Source organism: Stegastes partitus, unplaced genomic scaffold (assembly GCF_000690725.1).
Source record: "Stegastes partitus isolate 25-593 unplaced genomic scaffold, Stegastes_partitus-1.0.2 Scaffold1597, whole genome shotgun sequence".
NCBI classification, from domain to species: Eukaryota; Metazoa; Chordata; class Actinopteri; family Pomacentridae; genus Stegastes; species Stegastes partitus.
In genome coordinates this window covers 55,810-73,468 of record NW_007579328.1, presented here as the reverse complement: position 1 = coordinate 73,468, position 17,659 = coordinate 55,810, and the positions used below count along the sequence as shown (strand labels likewise).

The 17,659-nt window shown below is 41.7% G+C and overlaps 1 protein-coding gene across 1 annotated transcript in view; it reads right to left on the bottom strand.

Moving 5' to 3' along the window:
* The window catches only part of cpne4b (copine IVb), a 21,700-nt gene extending 4,800 nt beyond the window's left edge, over positions 1 to 16,900 (bottom strand). The window contains exons 1-14 of the mRNA XM_008300845.1: positions 16,730 to 16,900; positions 12,208 to 12,387; positions 8,809 to 8,880; positions 8,515 to 8,589; positions 7,907 to 7,990; positions 7,718 to 7,807; positions 6,039 to 6,137; positions 5,767 to 5,853; positions 3,368 to 3,427; positions 3,128 to 3,261; positions 2,830 to 2,884; positions 2,552 to 2,603; positions 1,817 to 1,950; positions 1,153 to 1,389 (exon numbers count right to left, since the gene is read on the bottom strand). Of these exons, the coding sequence (XP_008299067.1) occupies positions 1,153 to 1,389; positions 1,817 to 1,950; positions 2,552 to 2,603; positions 2,830 to 2,884; positions 3,128 to 3,261; positions 3,368 to 3,427; positions 5,767 to 5,853; positions 6,039 to 6,137; positions 7,718 to 7,807; positions 7,907 to 7,990; positions 8,515 to 8,589; positions 8,809 to 8,880; positions 12,208 to 12,387; positions 16,730 to 16,900 (1,530 nt within the window). The remainder of the gene's footprint in view (positions 1 to 1,152; positions 1,390 to 1,816; positions 1,951 to 2,551; positions 2,604 to 2,829; positions 2,885 to 3,127; positions 3,262 to 3,367; positions 3,428 to 5,766; positions 5,854 to 6,038; positions 6,138 to 7,717; positions 7,808 to 7,906; positions 7,991 to 8,514; positions 8,590 to 8,808; positions 8,881 to 12,207; positions 12,388 to 16,729) is intronic.
* Positions 16,901 to 17,659: the final 759 nt, after the last annotated feature.

Here is a 17,659-nt window from a genome sequence, read left to right as displayed (position 1 = left end):
CTTGTTGAGCAAAGTGAATCAGAAGGGTGTTTTATGACTGTGGCAGCAAAATGTGTCTTTTTGTGATTCATATGGGACAATATTGGTGCTAAAATGTGGAAAAAGCTTCCTCTGAATCACTTGTGTGCTCATATTTGTTTGAATTCAGGTTTGTGCTGCTCTGAAAGCAGAACTTGCAGGGCGAAAATCTGTGGAGAAGTGTTCAAGATCTGACCTAGAAAGATTGCTTATTGCAGCTTTTACAGAAAAGTGAGCGGGGTGTTCGATCAGACATGAAGTTGTTCAGCTACGGTCAGATTAATAGAAATAAGTGCATGTCTGAAAGGAGTTGACACACACACACACACACACACACACTGAGTCCTAAGATTTATCAGCTTATTTTAAAGGCAGATAGAGCTTATGTTGATATTCATTTGGCATTAAATGACTCATAATCACGATTTAGAAGTTTGCTGTTGCAGGACTAAAACAGTGCTGCTTCATTTAAACTTGAATAAAAGTGCTGCTGTTGTTGTTGCCTTAAAAAAAGTCTTCAGCCTGCTGTTTCTGTTCGAGTGCCACTAATTTGTGTCTGTAGGCCACGGCTAAACCCACGGCATTAAAGCTACATTTGCATTCATTTTCTTGTAAATGAAGCAGATTATGTTTTTAAGTCACTGTGCAGAACAAGGCACAGTCGCTGTGGTGTCGTTGCTTGTCTACACATTGGGGCGCTAACATTAAGGGATATCCCAGGCAGGTTTGTTTGGCCCAATTTTAGATCTACAACCTTCTTTAAACGGCTACCTTTACTTGCATTAAAATCAATTAAGTGTTTGACATTGAAAAACAGGTGCAGCCGACTAAATCTGGTTTTGATATTTTTTCTGGGGGGGTTCCGATCCGGCCAACGGGGTAAAGTCAACTCTGTTCTAAATCATAATTTGATGACACTCGCAGCCTTTTTTATAATTTGTAACCCTGGTGTAAGATTTCCTAATACTCCTTACATTTCTTATGCTCTTTTATGTTGTTGAGAGAGCTGTAGCAGTCCCCTGTAGCTCTGGAAGAGTCGCAACACATGATGTACAAAAATAGCCGAAAAACAGCATGTAGTGCAAAAAAAAATCCTCCACCACCACCACCACCACCACTGTGGCCACCACCTACGTGCTTGAAGTCCTTGAAGGGGACAAACTGGACGATGTCACGGAGGACAGGCTCGCCCTTGGGTGAACGCAGGATCCCGTCGTCCCCATCCAGTATCTGCATGTCGGTGAAGTCGGCGTTGCCCACGCCCACGATGATGACGGACATGGGGAGGTGGGAGGCGTGCACGATGGCCTCCCGTGTGTCGGCCATGTCGGTGATGACGCCGTCTGTCAGGATCAGCAGGATGAAGTATTCCTGGTGGGGGCAGGTAAAGGTGAAGGGCAGTAGAGAGCAGAGAGGGGGGGAGTAGGAATAGACGTTCAATGAAATTTATGTTTTAAAAGTCTTCTCGTCGGGGGCTAATTTGAATAAAACTCACTCTAATCCACTAGAGAGCCAGAGAGAAGCGGAAGGCATTAAGGCAGAGAGGAATTTGTGCGCTACAATTTATGAGTGGAATTAAATTAATATCAATCACTGCCCCCTCCCTTTCTTTGCAGTTCATCTCTTTCTGCTCATCTTTCACCTCCTCTGATATCTCATTTTTCTGTCTTTTCATTGCTATTTGTCTTTTCAGTCTCTGCCTGCCGCGAGTGCAAACACCAACACTCGCACCAGGAACAAAAAAATGATTCAGTCCTTTTCCTTTTATTATAAACCTCTTTCTCATTCTCTCCCTCACCATGGCCTCTTTGGTGTGCATCTCTTCGGAGGCGGAGGAGGCCACTTTCTGGATGATTGGGGCGATGTTGGTGGGCCCGTACAGCTGGATCTTAGGGAGGCAATTCTGGTAGGCCTCCACCACGCCTTGGATTCCTGCAACAAACACGTACAAATGGCAGGTTTTTCCGCCCGCTTGTTCATTCATCTTCCCGTCTGCGCGGCCTCGCAGAGTCAAAGTTCTTGCGTTTGCAAAAGTATCTGCTAAAATCAATCAGATTCTGCGCGTGTGATTGCACTCGAAGGTCACTGGGCATTTTTCAGAAACCATTCCCTTACGGTGCAACACAAGCGCTGCACACACACGCGCACACACACACACACCTTCGCAGCAGGAACAGCAGCTATGTGCAGAGAAGAGCAAAGAAGCCCATTTCACACATACAGATTAGTGTTGTTTTTCTCTGTTTCTTAGAGCCTGAAATACTTCCTGCAGCATAGTGACAAATCTCCCAGCTGCAAGCATGTGTGTGTGTGTGTGTGTGTGTGCACGCCGGTGTGTATTTGTGATAGGAAGAAACAGAGGGAGGTTGCAGATATAGACGGAGAAATATGGGACTGACAGCGAGGGAAGAGATGAGAGGCGTGCAGCGGTGATATTGTAGGACTGTTGTGGGTCTGTGATGTACGAATTGTGAAAGTTTCCGTGGAGTCTGTTGTGTGTGTGTGTGAGCAAAGCGAAGCCCGCGCAGCTCACCGGCACATTCCGGATTGTCCTCGTCAAAGTTCACGGCGAAATCGTGCGAAACCTTCAGACAGGGCAGAAAACACAGAAGTCTTTTACCGCCACAACAAACCCAGCGCTCAGCACAACACGTTCAGTCCAATTTACAGGTTGACAGATGCATTCTCCTTTCATGTTGATCAAAAGCAAGCTGTGCCTCCAGAAGACATCTAAAATCTAAATCTAAAACCGTCCAGAGCTTTGACTGCTACCGCACAAACACACACACACACACATCTCAAATGTCCTACCTTAAAGTCAGGTGGTATCAGAGCTCCAAAACCGAACGCAGGGAACATTTTATCACTGGAGGACAAGAAAAAGAGGCGAGATTTAATAAAAAACATGAAGAAAAGCACAGAGGGAAGGTCAAATAATGGGCATAATGTGAGCATGAGAGAGTTTTTACATAATAATCACATAGAAATTCCTTCAATTTGAGACTCTAATCAAAGGCATTTGATCTTCAGAGGGAAAAGCGAGTGTCTATGTGTTGAAATGTGTGTGTGGCAGCGTTATGTGGACGATGATTGATGGAGTGGATCCCACCTGTCATAGTCTTGGCAGATCTCCCCCACAGCCACCAGCGCTTTGAGGTACTCGTTGGGCTGGTAGGGGTGGATGTAGTGGAGGGAGCAGCTGTTTCTGGGATCCCCGTTGGAAGCCGTAAAGTCTATTGCCACCTGGGACAGAAACATGAGCAGTCGCGCAGCGTGAGTGGGTGTGAGCAGGCGGTGATGTACTTGACGTAAACATTGAGGATATTATACGGCGTGTGAGAGCGCTTACTGTGAATTGAATCTGGCAGCCCCCCATGATGTAATCCAGGAAGGAATACATTTTGATGATCTGTCAGGAGAAATTGTTTAAATTTAGGTTTGAAGTCATGAATTGTTGTGCCGATTTGAAAAAAAAAAAAATAGACAGTCTTCACGGCCCCAGAGGGAGATGTGCTTCCACAACTGGTGCCATGCTCGCTTCTCGCTTGAAATGCAATGATCCCATACATACAAGGAATGAATGACATCGTATGCATTAATGCCCTGACACATATCATCACATGTACAGTCCTCAGATGTATTCATACCCTTCCATTAAAGAAAAGGCAAAATTCCCAATAGTCACTCAAATAAGTAGAAACTGAAAAAAGTAATAATAAACAAAAATTTGCTAAATTATAATTTAGTGAAATAAGCATCGTTTTTGAATTGTGGTTAAAAAGAATAATTAAAAAAACAAAAAAACAAAAACTGTCCTGGACAAATTAGAGCAGTTTGCTGATGAGCAGTGGGCCAAAATCAGAATAGCTGTCAACAGGTGCAGAAGTCTGATTGAGAGTTACAGAAAACACTTGATTGCAGTGATTGGCTCAAAGGGTTGTTCAACAAAATATTAGTTTACAGGTCCCATCATGGGCTGCGAGGTGGCTCGGTGGTTACCACCGTTGCCTCGCAGCAAGGTCGCAGGTTCGCTTCCCAGTGAGGACACCCAGGATCTTTCTGCATGGAGTTTGCATGTTCTCCCTGTGCTCCGGGTTCTCCAGCTTCCTCCCACAGTCCAAAAACATACTGAGGTTAATTGGTGATTCTAAATTGATGTCCGTAGGTGTGAATGTGAGTGTACTTGGTTGTCTGTCTCTAAGTGTAGCCCTGTGATAGACTGGTGACCTGTCCAGGGTGTCCTCTGCCTTCACCCTGAGTCAGCTGGGATAGACTCCAGCCCCCCCATGACCCTAGTGAGGATTAAGCGGTGTATAGATGATGGATGGATGGGTCCTATCATGCTTGTTTTTTTTTTAAAGAAATAATTTTTCATATTTCTGTTGAACCACAATTCAAAAGCAATGTCACGATTTTCATACAATTTTTATTCATTATTACTTTTGTCAATTTCAACTTATTTCAATCACAGCTGTTTTTTTCCTTCTTTAATGGGAAGGTATGAATACATTTGGGGACAACTGTACACAAGTACATGTGTAAATGTAGATATACATCTATACATCAGCGGGAAATTCTTTTAGTGCATTGAGCAGAAAGGATAAGTCTCCTCCCAAGGTAGAAAAGCTTTAGCGGTTGAATATAACTGTATTCAGAGTGTGGCGATGCTTGAAATTATCACTGAAATAATTAGAAGATTAGCTGTCTGGTCCAAAAAAAAAAGCTACTCAGTGTGAGGATTTGCTTCTTTTCTCTGTTTAATATCATTGCAGATTTAATATCTTTAGGTTTATGAAAACTGTTTGGACAAAATTTGCAACGTGAAGGTCAAATCCTCAGCTCTAAGAAAAGTGTGTTTGGAATCTTTCATTATTATCTGACATTTTAAAGGTTAACCCTTTCAACGCCCCCAAAACATCCCTGTTGGTTTGAAAGTGGTGTTATCTTGAAAAATATCTCCAGAGCTATTTATCAGAGCTAGAAAGTGTAAAAAACAGAAAATGTTATTAGATTTTCAGCTTTCCAGTGGTGGAACTACTCATCTGTGTCGCGATCTGTAAAAAAAACGTAACCAAATCGAAGCTTAAAATTGTGATATGTCATGAAAATTGCTTTATTGTACGCATTTTATTTAAAATTCACCAAATATAGACATCTGGATTAACTAAATCCTGTAGAAAATTAACAATGTTGTGCTTCTCGTCGCAGTCACGAAGCTATTAGTGACTCATCTGTGACCAACAGTTAAATTACAAAAACTCTGGGGCTTTCTAGCTGAACCGCAAGCTGCGTTTAAACAAATTAGACAGAAGAAACGTAATTAAACAAACTAAAAATGGAAGTAGTATAATATTTTTCCAGCATTGGGAACACCTGTTGATTCCAGTTTTTCAATAATAAAAAAATCTAAGAAATTCAATTTTCCATTCTTTTTGATTTATGGCCTTATAACAGTGTTATATTGCACAACAGACATTTTTAAGCTCTGCCTGCTTCTCGCCATGGTTGTGCTGTTTCCATAGAGGTGCAGGACTTTATATTATGGTGAAAAATGAGCCCGCTGCGAGCAAAAATACGACAGAAGCTAAACTGTTTCGGGGTTCAGAGGGTTAAACAATTAATCAACTAAACAATTAGCTGGCAAATTAAAACCGAGAATAATCATTTTGTTGCAGACAGCACAGAAAAATAGCCACAAACAAAGGTAGATTGCAGCAAATACAAGGATATGATATCGTGTTACATCACCTTACAGTGGTTGAGAATGACAGTGCCAGAGTTCCTGTAATTTTTCTTCTTTATCTGATATTTAGGGTTGATGCATTCCCACTGGATCTGCAAGCACACACACAAAAATGATGTTAGTGGCTGTGTAGAGGGAGTAAAGAAGTATGCCTGATTATATGCACAGCACCAAAAAGATGCTTTTACAAAAACGCCTCCCCAAAGAATGTAGGAGAATGTTTAGCATATGTTTATAAAAATGGATCAGAGTGTTTCCTTTCATCTGATTGTCTCACCTGTTTGCCCTCCTGCTCTGCCCTCATCTCCTTAAACGTGGTCTGAAACTCCCCAATAAAGTCGTGCTTTCCGTTGGAGTCCCAGTCCCAGACCGTGCACTGGAACATAAACACATGGGGTTCAGCCTGAGCCCAGCTGCAACGCTAAACACACACACACATGCACTGGCAGGCATGCAGGGAAATGCCATGCTGAATGATTGATAAGGCGGCGTTGGTGGGGGGGCAATGGAGCGGTGAAATATTAATCTTTGGATGCTGAGAGGGACGCAGCTTAAGAGACAGCTTTATATGTGTGTGTGCGCGCGTCCGTGTTTGGTCGTTTGTTTCTCTCGGAGGAGCTGCTAGACGAGATAAATGACCTCAATCAAGCGAGGGTCAGCGGGCCAAGGCTCAGCGCATCATAAAGAAACAATCCTATAATTTCCAAAGGTGACAAAAGGCAACAATATCTTGGCTGTCCGACAATCAATAATATTCAATAAAGTGTGTTTGACGCCCGCGGGGGAGAAAAAAAATCTGTCATTTAGCTGTAGAGCTTTGTGACCTTCTCGCCTTAAGGTCACCCCAGCAACTAGCGATCACAACCAATTCAACAAGGCTTGATTAGAAACAACGACCAGCAATAATCCCCTTATTTCCCGTCTCCCACTTGAGCTGCTGCAGCGAGAGCGCGCGTGCCGTTTGCGCACACATCATCTGCGGATTATACGCGCGTTTGTTGTTTTTTTGACGGTAATTTTTGGACGCTGGGGGAGCGAGCGCTTGCTTTTTTTGCAGCCTCGCTTCCACTTGAAGTTGCTAAGAGCTGTGCTGGAGAGTAATGAAAAAATGAAGAGCCCCTGTTCCATTCACTGAATACTAACTGTTTGGCGGAAGACGCCGACGGAGGGGCGGAAAGAAAAGTGGAGAGGTGGAGAGAACAGGGGGGGGGCTAAAGGAGGAGTACAAAGGAAGAGACGGCAGAGGAGGGTTATGAATTTATGCATTGGTCCAGTTTAGAGCCCTGGTGAAAAGAAAGCACGGGTCTGAATAGAAATCTCTGCCTTGCCATTTCGCGCTATAGCTCTGATGCTTCAAACAGGTAGCCCTGGAAACCATAGCCGATGGCGTGCATGCGGGGTTTGTGAGTTGTGTGAGCCCTTTCTCCTGCTGTCAGGAGCCATGCGGAGTTAAGATGCCTCTGAATATTTAATGAACAAGCTTATGTTTATTCATGGCCGGAATAGCTTGTTCGCAGCTGATGTGCGGACACCGCTTCACACAAAACGCGCGTCGATCTATTCTGGCGAGTTAAAGGTGAGAGTTGAAGATGACCGCTGAGATCTTTCGCACCCCTCCGTCTCTTTAAATAACACAATGAGACGCAGAACGTGACCCGAACTGAACTCCCCGAATAAAGACAGCTTTCTGACTTGCTCACGACATTTTATTCAGCTCACTACCCGCGCGTATATGTGGCACTTTGCTCGTGTTTTGATGAGGTGAAACATTGTGGAAATAAACACCTGCATTCATTCAGGTGTTGTTTGGCCTTGGTGCTTTAAATGAGCTTTTAAATAATGAACCGAGCTGTGGCCAAGGTTTTTCTCGCGCTCACGTTGGTGCGGATTGTGTTTAATGATAAATCAAAAGACGTTTCCGTTACTTTGCTGAAACGCATCCATTTGCGCACTCACCTTTAGCTCCCTGTCGTGGTCTCCGCTGCAGAGCGTGTTCAAGGAAACTTTGAAGGATTTCCAAACTGGACTCAGGTTATTCATGACCGTCTGTGCACACACACACACACACACACACAAAACATCACACTTATCATTAATCACAGCTCCGAATTAGTCGCCTACATCTATATACTTGTATGTAATTACCTCAGTTCTGTGCACCAGCGACTCGGTCCCATCATCATTTAGTCTAAAGATCTCCAGGAAAGGGTCTGACTTGCTGAAAAAATCCTTCAGAGAGAAAACACGCATGTGAGGCATTCCCTTAGAACTGCCTTTGATCACCATAAATCATTCATACACTAACAGAATCATTATTTCAAGCCCCCTTTTTCCTCCCTTTTTCCCCCCCTTGTTTCTCCCATCCATCCCTTTCCTGTCCTTTCCAATTTAACCACCCCTCCCGTGCTTTCTTCCATCTTTCCCCCTTGGGCGCAACTTGTTTGGATTAGTCATCCGTGGCTGTGAGTGTGTGTGTGTGTGCGTGGAGGCTGAAAATTAATATAGTTATCTGTGTGTGTGTGTTTGGTGAGGTTGGTGAGATAAAAGGGGGTTATTGAGGAGGAGGGGTACCCACCTATCTCAGCAGGCCTCCTCTAATGCCAGATTGTACTTCTGTGCATTGTGTGAGTTGCTTCGGCATCAATTCCCACAGCCCTAGACTTCACCACACAAACATCTGCCTAACAGCATGCACGCACAAACTATTTCGACAGCTTTTTCCTTCCCCAAAGTGAACACACAATGGCGCAAACCTTGTCGTCGAGCTTACGAGCGCTGAACGAGAGTTCGACGTAATCGTCATTACCCGACAGCTCCTCTGCTGTCACCTGTACGGAGAGAGACAGAGAGAAAGAGGAGGTATGAGAAGGAGGTGAGAGAAAATGAGATGGAAATGAGGAACAGAACAGATTGAGCGGGCAACATCATCAAATTAATTATCGTCAGAGTGTCTGAGTGCAAGATGTTGGTGTGCGTGTGTGTGATTCGTGCCAGCGTTCAGGGTTTGTGTAGCCGAGGTGGGCTGACTTTGGAATCTGTTGCCGTACCATTATGGAAGACTTTCCAGCAGTGTTTCCCTGCTTGAGCAGAGCTTTGGTCAGCTTCCTCTGAGAGACGATCTGAAACAAGCAGAGACGGAAACAACAGATTTCTTTTTTCAAAAATCAGATCACATCTTCCACTTTTCCCCTCAGAGGTTAGCACTGCTCCTTAATGTCATAATACAACCACCAACTTAGACATCCAGCAGACACAAAGCAGCGTGGTGGAGTCACCTTTCTCACTAAACTGTCAAATGAAATTTTCTTCTGGCTTGGCGTTACTGTTTTGATCCGCCAGCTCCTGAGAAATCCGAGGCTGTCTCGGCGTATAACCATTTAGTTCCGGGCTGGTGCCGTACAGGAGCCTTCAGCGGTCGGTGAGACTGCTGAAGGGTTTACATCGGGGAGGTCAGCGAGACGCACGCCGAGTGAAACAGCAAGCAGCAGAAGCAGCTCGGGTCAAGACGGACAGGAGTGTTGTTCAAAATTGGGATTTTCTTCTTTAATTCTCCAAAAAAAATCCGTAACCGATGTCTTGAAAACAATCCGTGTTTGTGGCCTAAGAACTAAACAAACAGCTGCAGAGTGACGTGTTGATTCTCAGTGGGATCTACAACAATGATCTCACATTCAGCGTCAATATTCAAAGACACACTTGGTGGTTATTTTATTTATTTATTTATTTTGCATTGGGGACTCATTACTGAAAGGGCTACACACAAATGTGTTATTTTTTTACTTTTTTGTGACTGAAATCCTGCATGAAATTAAATAGATTTCACAAATCTGAGTCTGCTTTTGTGTTTAGTTTTAAAATGCAGATTAACTTGTGCAGACTTATATTTTATATGAGCATAAAATCTAATTGCATGGACATTCAAGGAAATGTTTGTTTACAACTTTATTTAAATATTTAATTAATGAATAATGTTTTTTTTAAAGCTCTTAAGGGCCAGTAGATGACATCTGATATCACTTGTGGTCATCGCTCGCCTATTTACACATTAAACACGTACGGAAGAACTTTTTATTTGGAGTTGTGTTCATGTCCACCTAGGAGAATATAACTATCCTCCCCTTTGGATCTTCTTTAAACTCCAAAAACTCTTTCTTTCAGTGTTGAAGTTGATAAATTCATCTGTCTGCTGTTTGCTGATGGCCACCCAGGTGCATTTTAATAGCCCTTTTGCTGGAAATACAACCGCCTGCAGCTGCACCACCAATGATTCATTGTCTACTGACTATTGTTAATGTAAAAAAGATTTGCTATAGCAGCTTTAAGTCTGACAACATGCCTTGGAAAACTGATTACATGCAATTTGCAACAACATTACTGACACAATGCGTCTCTGGGAAGCTTTCCACTGCGTAAATGTTCCCGTTACAGCAACAGAAACTCATGGGGGCTTCCACTGTACACAGAATATGAAAAACAACACCAGAATGCCACAAGTTATTGTAAACTTTCTGTTGTCTGTGTCATACTACTATCATATAATGTTGTCGTTTTCCGAACAAAACTCTGGATGCAGCATAAACACAGTAGTATCCACAATGCTGCCGCTCATACCCAGACAGAAACATTCGGATCAGTAAGCCTCTGTTGCCTTCAAAATCCTCTTTTATGTCATTTATCTCAGTTCTACCAACTATTGTAAATCCACCAGCTTTGTAGCTGACGGCGTCTCTGACAATTATAAGTGAAAGCAAACACTTCACTCGCCCGCGCAGCAGACTGGACCTCAGAGCTGCTGTCCTTGCTTTGTATTTCCCACCATTCAATATCACATTTTATGGTAACTTCCTGAAATCAACATATTCGACTTGTTAATGAGTGCTGCTGCAACACCAAATTTTCTTTTGCAATGCTCTAGGATATTATGTGAAGGATGCAAATAAAGCACGGCTTTTAAATATTGATTACAACAACATCACTGAGGGTGTAATTAGGAGAGGCTATATAGTTTAGCACATATAAATTCTTTGAGAACAGTTTCAAGCACCCTCAGGGTTTTATGTAAGCCAAGGACATCGAAAACACGGCGTGAGGAGATGCAGATAGCGACAGCAGCCGACCTCAAGCGAGAAAGATCACATTAGGATTCCATCCGCGGCTGAAGTTGGCCTCTCACCCTAATTAAAGTACACATTACCTGATACATACGTTTAACATCCCGACATGCTCAGTGAACTTTACATCGGATTATATACTCCAGTCTATAGTTCTTAACCTCAAAGCTCTGCATTCAAGCATGCATAGCTGTGAAACCCACTTGCTAGCTCTAACCAGCAACTGTAAGTGCGCTCACTGGTGCACATAAATGCAATCCTGTTCTCTGCTGGAAGAAGGCGCACATCATTTCTGGTTCTGATGTTGAACTCACAGCCTCTGTTCAAGATGGGCACTATGTATGAACGTCTACGTGCACCGTTCAGCTCATGCAGTGACCTACAGTTGTCTTCAAATTTATTCATCCCTTTCCATTACAGAAAAATTCACAATAGTCCCTCAAATAGCTAGAAACTGAAAAAAGTAATAATAAATAAAAATTTGTTAAATTATAATTTAGTGAAATAGGATGTTGCTTTTGAATTGTGGTTAAAAAGAATAATTTAAAAATAAAATTTAAAAACTGTCCCAGACAAATTAGAGCACTTTGCTGATGAGCAATAGGCCAAAATAGCTGTCAACAGGTGCAGAAGTCTGACTGAGAGTTACAGAAAACACTTGATTGCAGTGATTGGCTCAAAGGGTTGTTCAGCAAAATATTAGTTTACGGGTCCCATCATGCTTTTTTTTTTGTTGTTTTTTTAAAATATATTTCTGTTGAACCATAATTCAAAAGCAATGTCATGAGTTTCACTAAATAGTAATGGTAAATGGTGAATGATTCACACACATTCATACACCAGTGGTGACAGCGCTGCCATGCAAGGTGCTGCCTACCATTGGGAGCAAATTCGGGTTCAGTGTCTGGCCCAAGGACACTTGGACTGTGGAGGGACGAGGGATCGAACCACCAACCTTGCGACTGGAGGACAACCCGCTCTACCACCTGAGCCACAGCTGCTCATTAAATTTTTATTTATCATAACTTTTGTCAGTTTCAGCTTATTTCAGTGACAGCTGTTTTTTTTTCCTTCTTTAATGGGAGGGTATGAATACATTTGAGGACGACTGTACCTAATATGCTGCTTCACATTCGCTCATATAAGCCTGACTTATAGGAGACGTCTGTTTGATAAACAGTATAAAGTGGATGGAGACAGTAAGTGAACCAAAAGGGTCCGGTTATAGCCAGTGTCCATAAAAGCTCGAGAAGTGTTGCTATATTATTTTTCAACTACGTTTGCACTCGTCTGCCACACCAGTCTTCTTCCCACCGAGTCAGAGGACACACTGACCTGTCCTAAGGTACACTCCATGGCTCCCAGGAAGTCTGCATCGCGGAGGCCATTGTTGCCAGAGCTGATGTCGTGAAGTTCAAAGCGGAGCCTCTGGACCTCCTCAAAGTAGTAATCCACCAAGAAAATCTTGGAGAAGACCGGGCTGCTGCTGCTGCGGATCACCTCTGTACGGTCCACCTGCAAAAAACACACACATGCATCCACATGGAGACAGCAGGTTAGCATGGACACACACAGAAAAAAACTCCACGTTAACCCTCTGATCAATGCACTTTTAGCATCTGAAACCCCACAAAGCTCACTTTCTGGTGGCACTGATTTTCTCAGAAACTTTCTAAAGATGAACAATTGATATTAGAAAATGTTTGCCTTAGACATACTGCGGAACACGCCCACAAGATGGTTTTATTGTGTACATCCCCAGGATATTTGGCAACATTTTTGCCACACCAACAACCCTGAAGGCTACATAGGATGACACTAGAATTGAAAAGTAAATGAAACAGAAAAATAAACCCCCCTTTGATTTCTTTGGTGTTAACTGGCATTTTAAAGCTGGTTTCTGAATTCAGACATTCGTTTCTCTTTTAAAATGAAATGCAATCCAATTAAAACTTAATGAATAATTCAAATTTTTAATATGTAGAGTTATTATTTTTCATGAATGTTAAATACAGATGTGTGAATACATACATATACAACACATATAACATTAAAAACATGACATTCTGTGTCTCTCTCTATATAAATATGTGTCTGTATGAGTACATAAAGAGTATATAGATAAACTGATTGATCAAAACATCCCATAACAAATTTCTTTTCATATTAATGTTTTGCTATACAGAAAATATATGTAAAGTCTGTAGTACACAAAATGTTTCACAAGGCTGTTTTATTATTGGCAGCTTCACTTCAGATTGACTTTTTTTGTGGTCTTTCAAAAGTGGCCCCAAGTATGAAAACCTCATTCAACATCCAACACGCTGAGCATTGATTTGTGAGCCTCGGCAGACTTTTCAGCATCGCAGCAATTACCCGCAAATAGCCATTACCACATTGTTTACACTTATCAACTTGAGCACTGTGAGCATTGATTTTTTTTTTTTTCTTGATGGCTAAAAATCATGCAAAAGCTGTTTGACTACACAGAGATTCCAACTGTAGCCGCAGCATTGATCTCACGTTTTTTGTTTTTTTTCCTTCTCTCTAACTGCCTGACACAGAAAGGATTAGAACGGGCTCAACCTATCCCACGCCAGCAGCAACGACTGGGTCCCTTTTATCGTCGATAACCCTTTGGCACATTGAGAAAGAGAGGCAGAAGTGAATAGCGCACCAGCAGACTCGACATACACACAAATTATGGCCTATTTCTGACACTTACCTCAATAGGCTGGAAACTCATTAAAGCAGGAGAAAAAAAAAAGGAGCGGGGAACACATAAACACACTCACCCAGCGGCTTGAACACTCTCTCTCAACAATTATCCAATTAGGAGACTCTGGATCTGATGGGCAGCGATAACATTTGTCCATTCCCACACTCCCACAAAGAGGCTTATCGTAACACATACTCAAAAATTCTCCCTCTGACACACAAACACACCCAAAGTAGCTTTTTGTGGTGTCTCCAAAGAGAGAATAATACTGCACTATTTTCTGGGCACTTTATCTTGAGCCCCTGTGGAAATGCAACATGTCTATGTGTGTGTGTGTGTGTGTGTGTGTGGTAGCTTTCATGTGCAGATCTACAGGCGTGTACGTACATCTGTTGTGTGGGTCACTGTAGCGCTGTATGTGCGAGGATGGATGCGTGGGTGTGTATCTACATATTTAAAAGGAAGACAGTGCACTCAGTATACGTCTGTCTGTCCTAGAAACACAGGAAAGAGAAAGGAAAATAAATGAGGGTCCCCTTCCTACTAAAATCAGTTTATCTTCTCGCTCTTACACAGTTCAGATAGTGTACGTTGGCGCCACTGTAGACGCTTCAACAGGGGAGGGGGAGAAGGTTTTGTAGAGTAGGAGATTCCATTTGAAAGCCCTGAAAGAGAAGCTGGATCTTGCAGGCAGTGGAAGAGGAAGGTAAACAACACCAGTTCTCCATTTTTATGTCCTAAACAATCTGTTGAAGGAGGATCCATCCGTCAGCTATAGCTCCTTCATCCTGTGAAGCTTGGATCCCATCACAGCTGACTGGGGATGATAGGCAGGCTGCACAGTCACAGTCACAGGTCATTTAGACTCATCGATTAACCTACCACACGTTTCTTTGGACTGTGGGAAGAGGCCAGAGTGGCCAGAGAGAATCCACGGAGATACACCGACTACAGCAACCACCGCACCGCTGTGTTCTAGGAGGGTGTCGTCTATGTGTATTTGAGACCTTTTCAGTGTAAAATGAGCCCAATAAAAAAGACCCTTAATGGCAGGAAAATGTATATGTGCAATATTTCAACCAATGTGCAATATTCTCATTAAGTGCAATACACAATCTACCTCGCTGTCTACACAACTATTTAGTGTTACACAGCTAGTTATGGCTTTTCTACTTAATGTTTACATTTTACTAGAGTTCACTTATTTGCTTATATTTTTACTTTGCTTGTATTTTTACTTATATGTTGCTATTGTACTTATTATTTATTAGGCTTTTAAAAAAAAAAAAAAAAAGGGACCCGAGTACGAATTTCGTACCACAGACATGTAAGTGTGAGCTGGTATGACAATAAAATGTTCCTTGAATCCTTGAATATAGTTCAGTGCTCTCCTTATTTACAGCATACAATGATTGGGGAAGACAAGTTGTTTTGAGAGCTACACTGTAAAAAATTAAAGTTTAAAAAAAATTATTTTCAAATGTAATTTTTTCAAAAACAATTGCTTACTGCTACTTGACAGATTTTCCCTGTTTTGTTCAATTAAAAAAGTTTCAATTCACTTGTTATTAGTACGAAAACCACATCAAAATTCTGTATTTTGTTTGTTCCAATATAACATTTGACCATAAAGTTACACAACTTTTACTGGAGTTAAATCAGCAAAAAACATCATTATTATTTTTACAGATACTTGCTTTAGTTCGAATAAAAAGAAGCTAAATTAAGGACTGAAATTGTTTGTTTTTTTTTAAAGTTATTTTATAGATTTTCTGTTTTGTTGAATTACAGATAACATCTAAAAAAAAAAAAGAAATCACAGACAAAAAAAAATATTAAATGACATGTTAACTGCAAACAAAACAAAACAAACAAACTGTACATAATGTCCACACGAAAAATCAATATTTTTATACAAGATAATTAGTTTTCTTACATTTAATGGTAAGATTACATTATTTTTACTGTATTCACAGATATTTGCTGTTATTTGAAAGAAAGATTATTTACATTAAAGATTAAATTAACAGATTAAAAAGGTACTTTCTTTAAATAAAAAAATTTTCCCTGTTTTGTTAAATTACAGATGATATCTAGTAAAATGGCAGGAAAAAGTATTAATTTACGTGTTAACTGGAAAAGAAATCTGCACATACTGTCGTCATCATCTGTATTTTTATTTAGTATTATTGTGATTATTATTTGGAATTATTTACAACTATTTACCATTATTAGCACTGTTTTTTTTAATGTTACAATATCCCATTTTTAAATTGTATTTTTTTAAATGAACAAACTTTCAGTGTCAAGAGCTTTAGGATAGAAAATAATATTTACACCAGTCTACAAAAGTTGTGATTTCTGTGCTGACCCAGTAGCAGAACGCTTCGAGCACATCCCACCTAGCCGCAAATTGAATAGCAAACCTCTGGCTCGGCTCTCAGATGGGGACCAGTTGCTTCATGTAATTCCACTCCTCTCGTCCCCACATCCACTTTTTCATTCTACTGCCACCATAAAACAAAGGCTAAAAAAAAAAAGGCTCCAAATAAATTGTTCCACTGACAATAGCACTTCCATAATTTATAAGAACCAAACATAAGCCGTAATCCACTATGAGAAGGTTGGCGACACAATCACAGCTCTGCATGAGAGCTCAGGTCCTTGATTACACACAATCATTTAGTCAAACATGAATTCAATGACATGCTTGAAGAATTTCAAGTGCTGTCTGCAGAGAAGTTACAAAGATTCATTTGCAGCAGAACATGAAAAGAAGACGGAGACGCTCGCTGCATGTTCCCAATCTGACTGGTACATCGGGTCATGGACAAATAGTTGTGGAGTATGAAAATAACTTTGAATGGCATCGATAAAGTCACCTCAAACACATCTCTTTTTCTCTGAAATCACAGCGAGGATTGGATGGAAGTTGTAGTAGAAGCAAAAATCGAAGATAAATCGTTTAGACTCCAAATCAATGTAAATCAGTTTAAGGCATCGATGCGTCCACATACAGCACGCGTTGACTCACACGGCGAATCGGTGCTATGAGAAAAGACAACGACTGATCACTCTGGCTGAGCTGGAAACACATTTACTATTCCCTCCCCCCTCCATCCCACCCTGGTACCGTACCTCAAACCACTGGCCGTGCGACTGCATCTTCAGCACCACGCACGGGTCAGGTTTGGACAGGGCGTCACGATCCGCGATCCCCCGGCACGCCACTCTCAGCTCCACTTTGGTCAGGCATGGAGAGCTGATGAAGCCCAGCGTGGCCTCTGCAGACTCGTAGATGTTACTCATGCTGGACACACAATCGCACACTGGAAAAAGAGAAGGAGAAGAAAAGATAAGGTAGGTAGGTAGGTAGGTAGGTAGATAGATAGATGGATAGATGGATGGATGGATAGATAGATAGATAGATAGATAGATAGATAGATAGATAGATAGATGGATAGATGGATAGATGGATAGATAGATAGACGGATGGACGGATGGACGGATGGATAGATAGATAGATAGATAGATAGATGGATAGATGGATAGATGGATAGATGGATAGATAGATAGATTAAAAATCCCGTGCACTGCAGTTTATCTGTTGTTTGTCTTGACAGGAGCAGATGCAGTGGCCCTGACTAAGCACACAGCGCTCAAACTGTTCAAGGTCAGGACTCTGAAGCCACTTAATATCACACAAGGTCCACAATTGCACACAGATACACATGTAGTGTGAGGCGTGAGCACGAACACCCACAACCGTGCACCTACATGTGTTAACGCTTACATACATGGATGCATAACGTCCACAAATCAGCACAAAGGAGCGCCTGCAAACACACACACACATGCGTGCACACACACACACACACATACGAGCTCTGCTGAGTAACCAGAACATATCGCCGGGTTTCTCCTCAGGTTTCCACAGGGTGTATAATGTTCACAGTCCCTAAATAGAATATTGTCGAGCCTCTTAATCGCTGCGACACAGATTTTTTTTTTTTTTCCCCCCCATGATACTGTGGAATGAATTGTTAAGGATGTGACACATTATCTTGA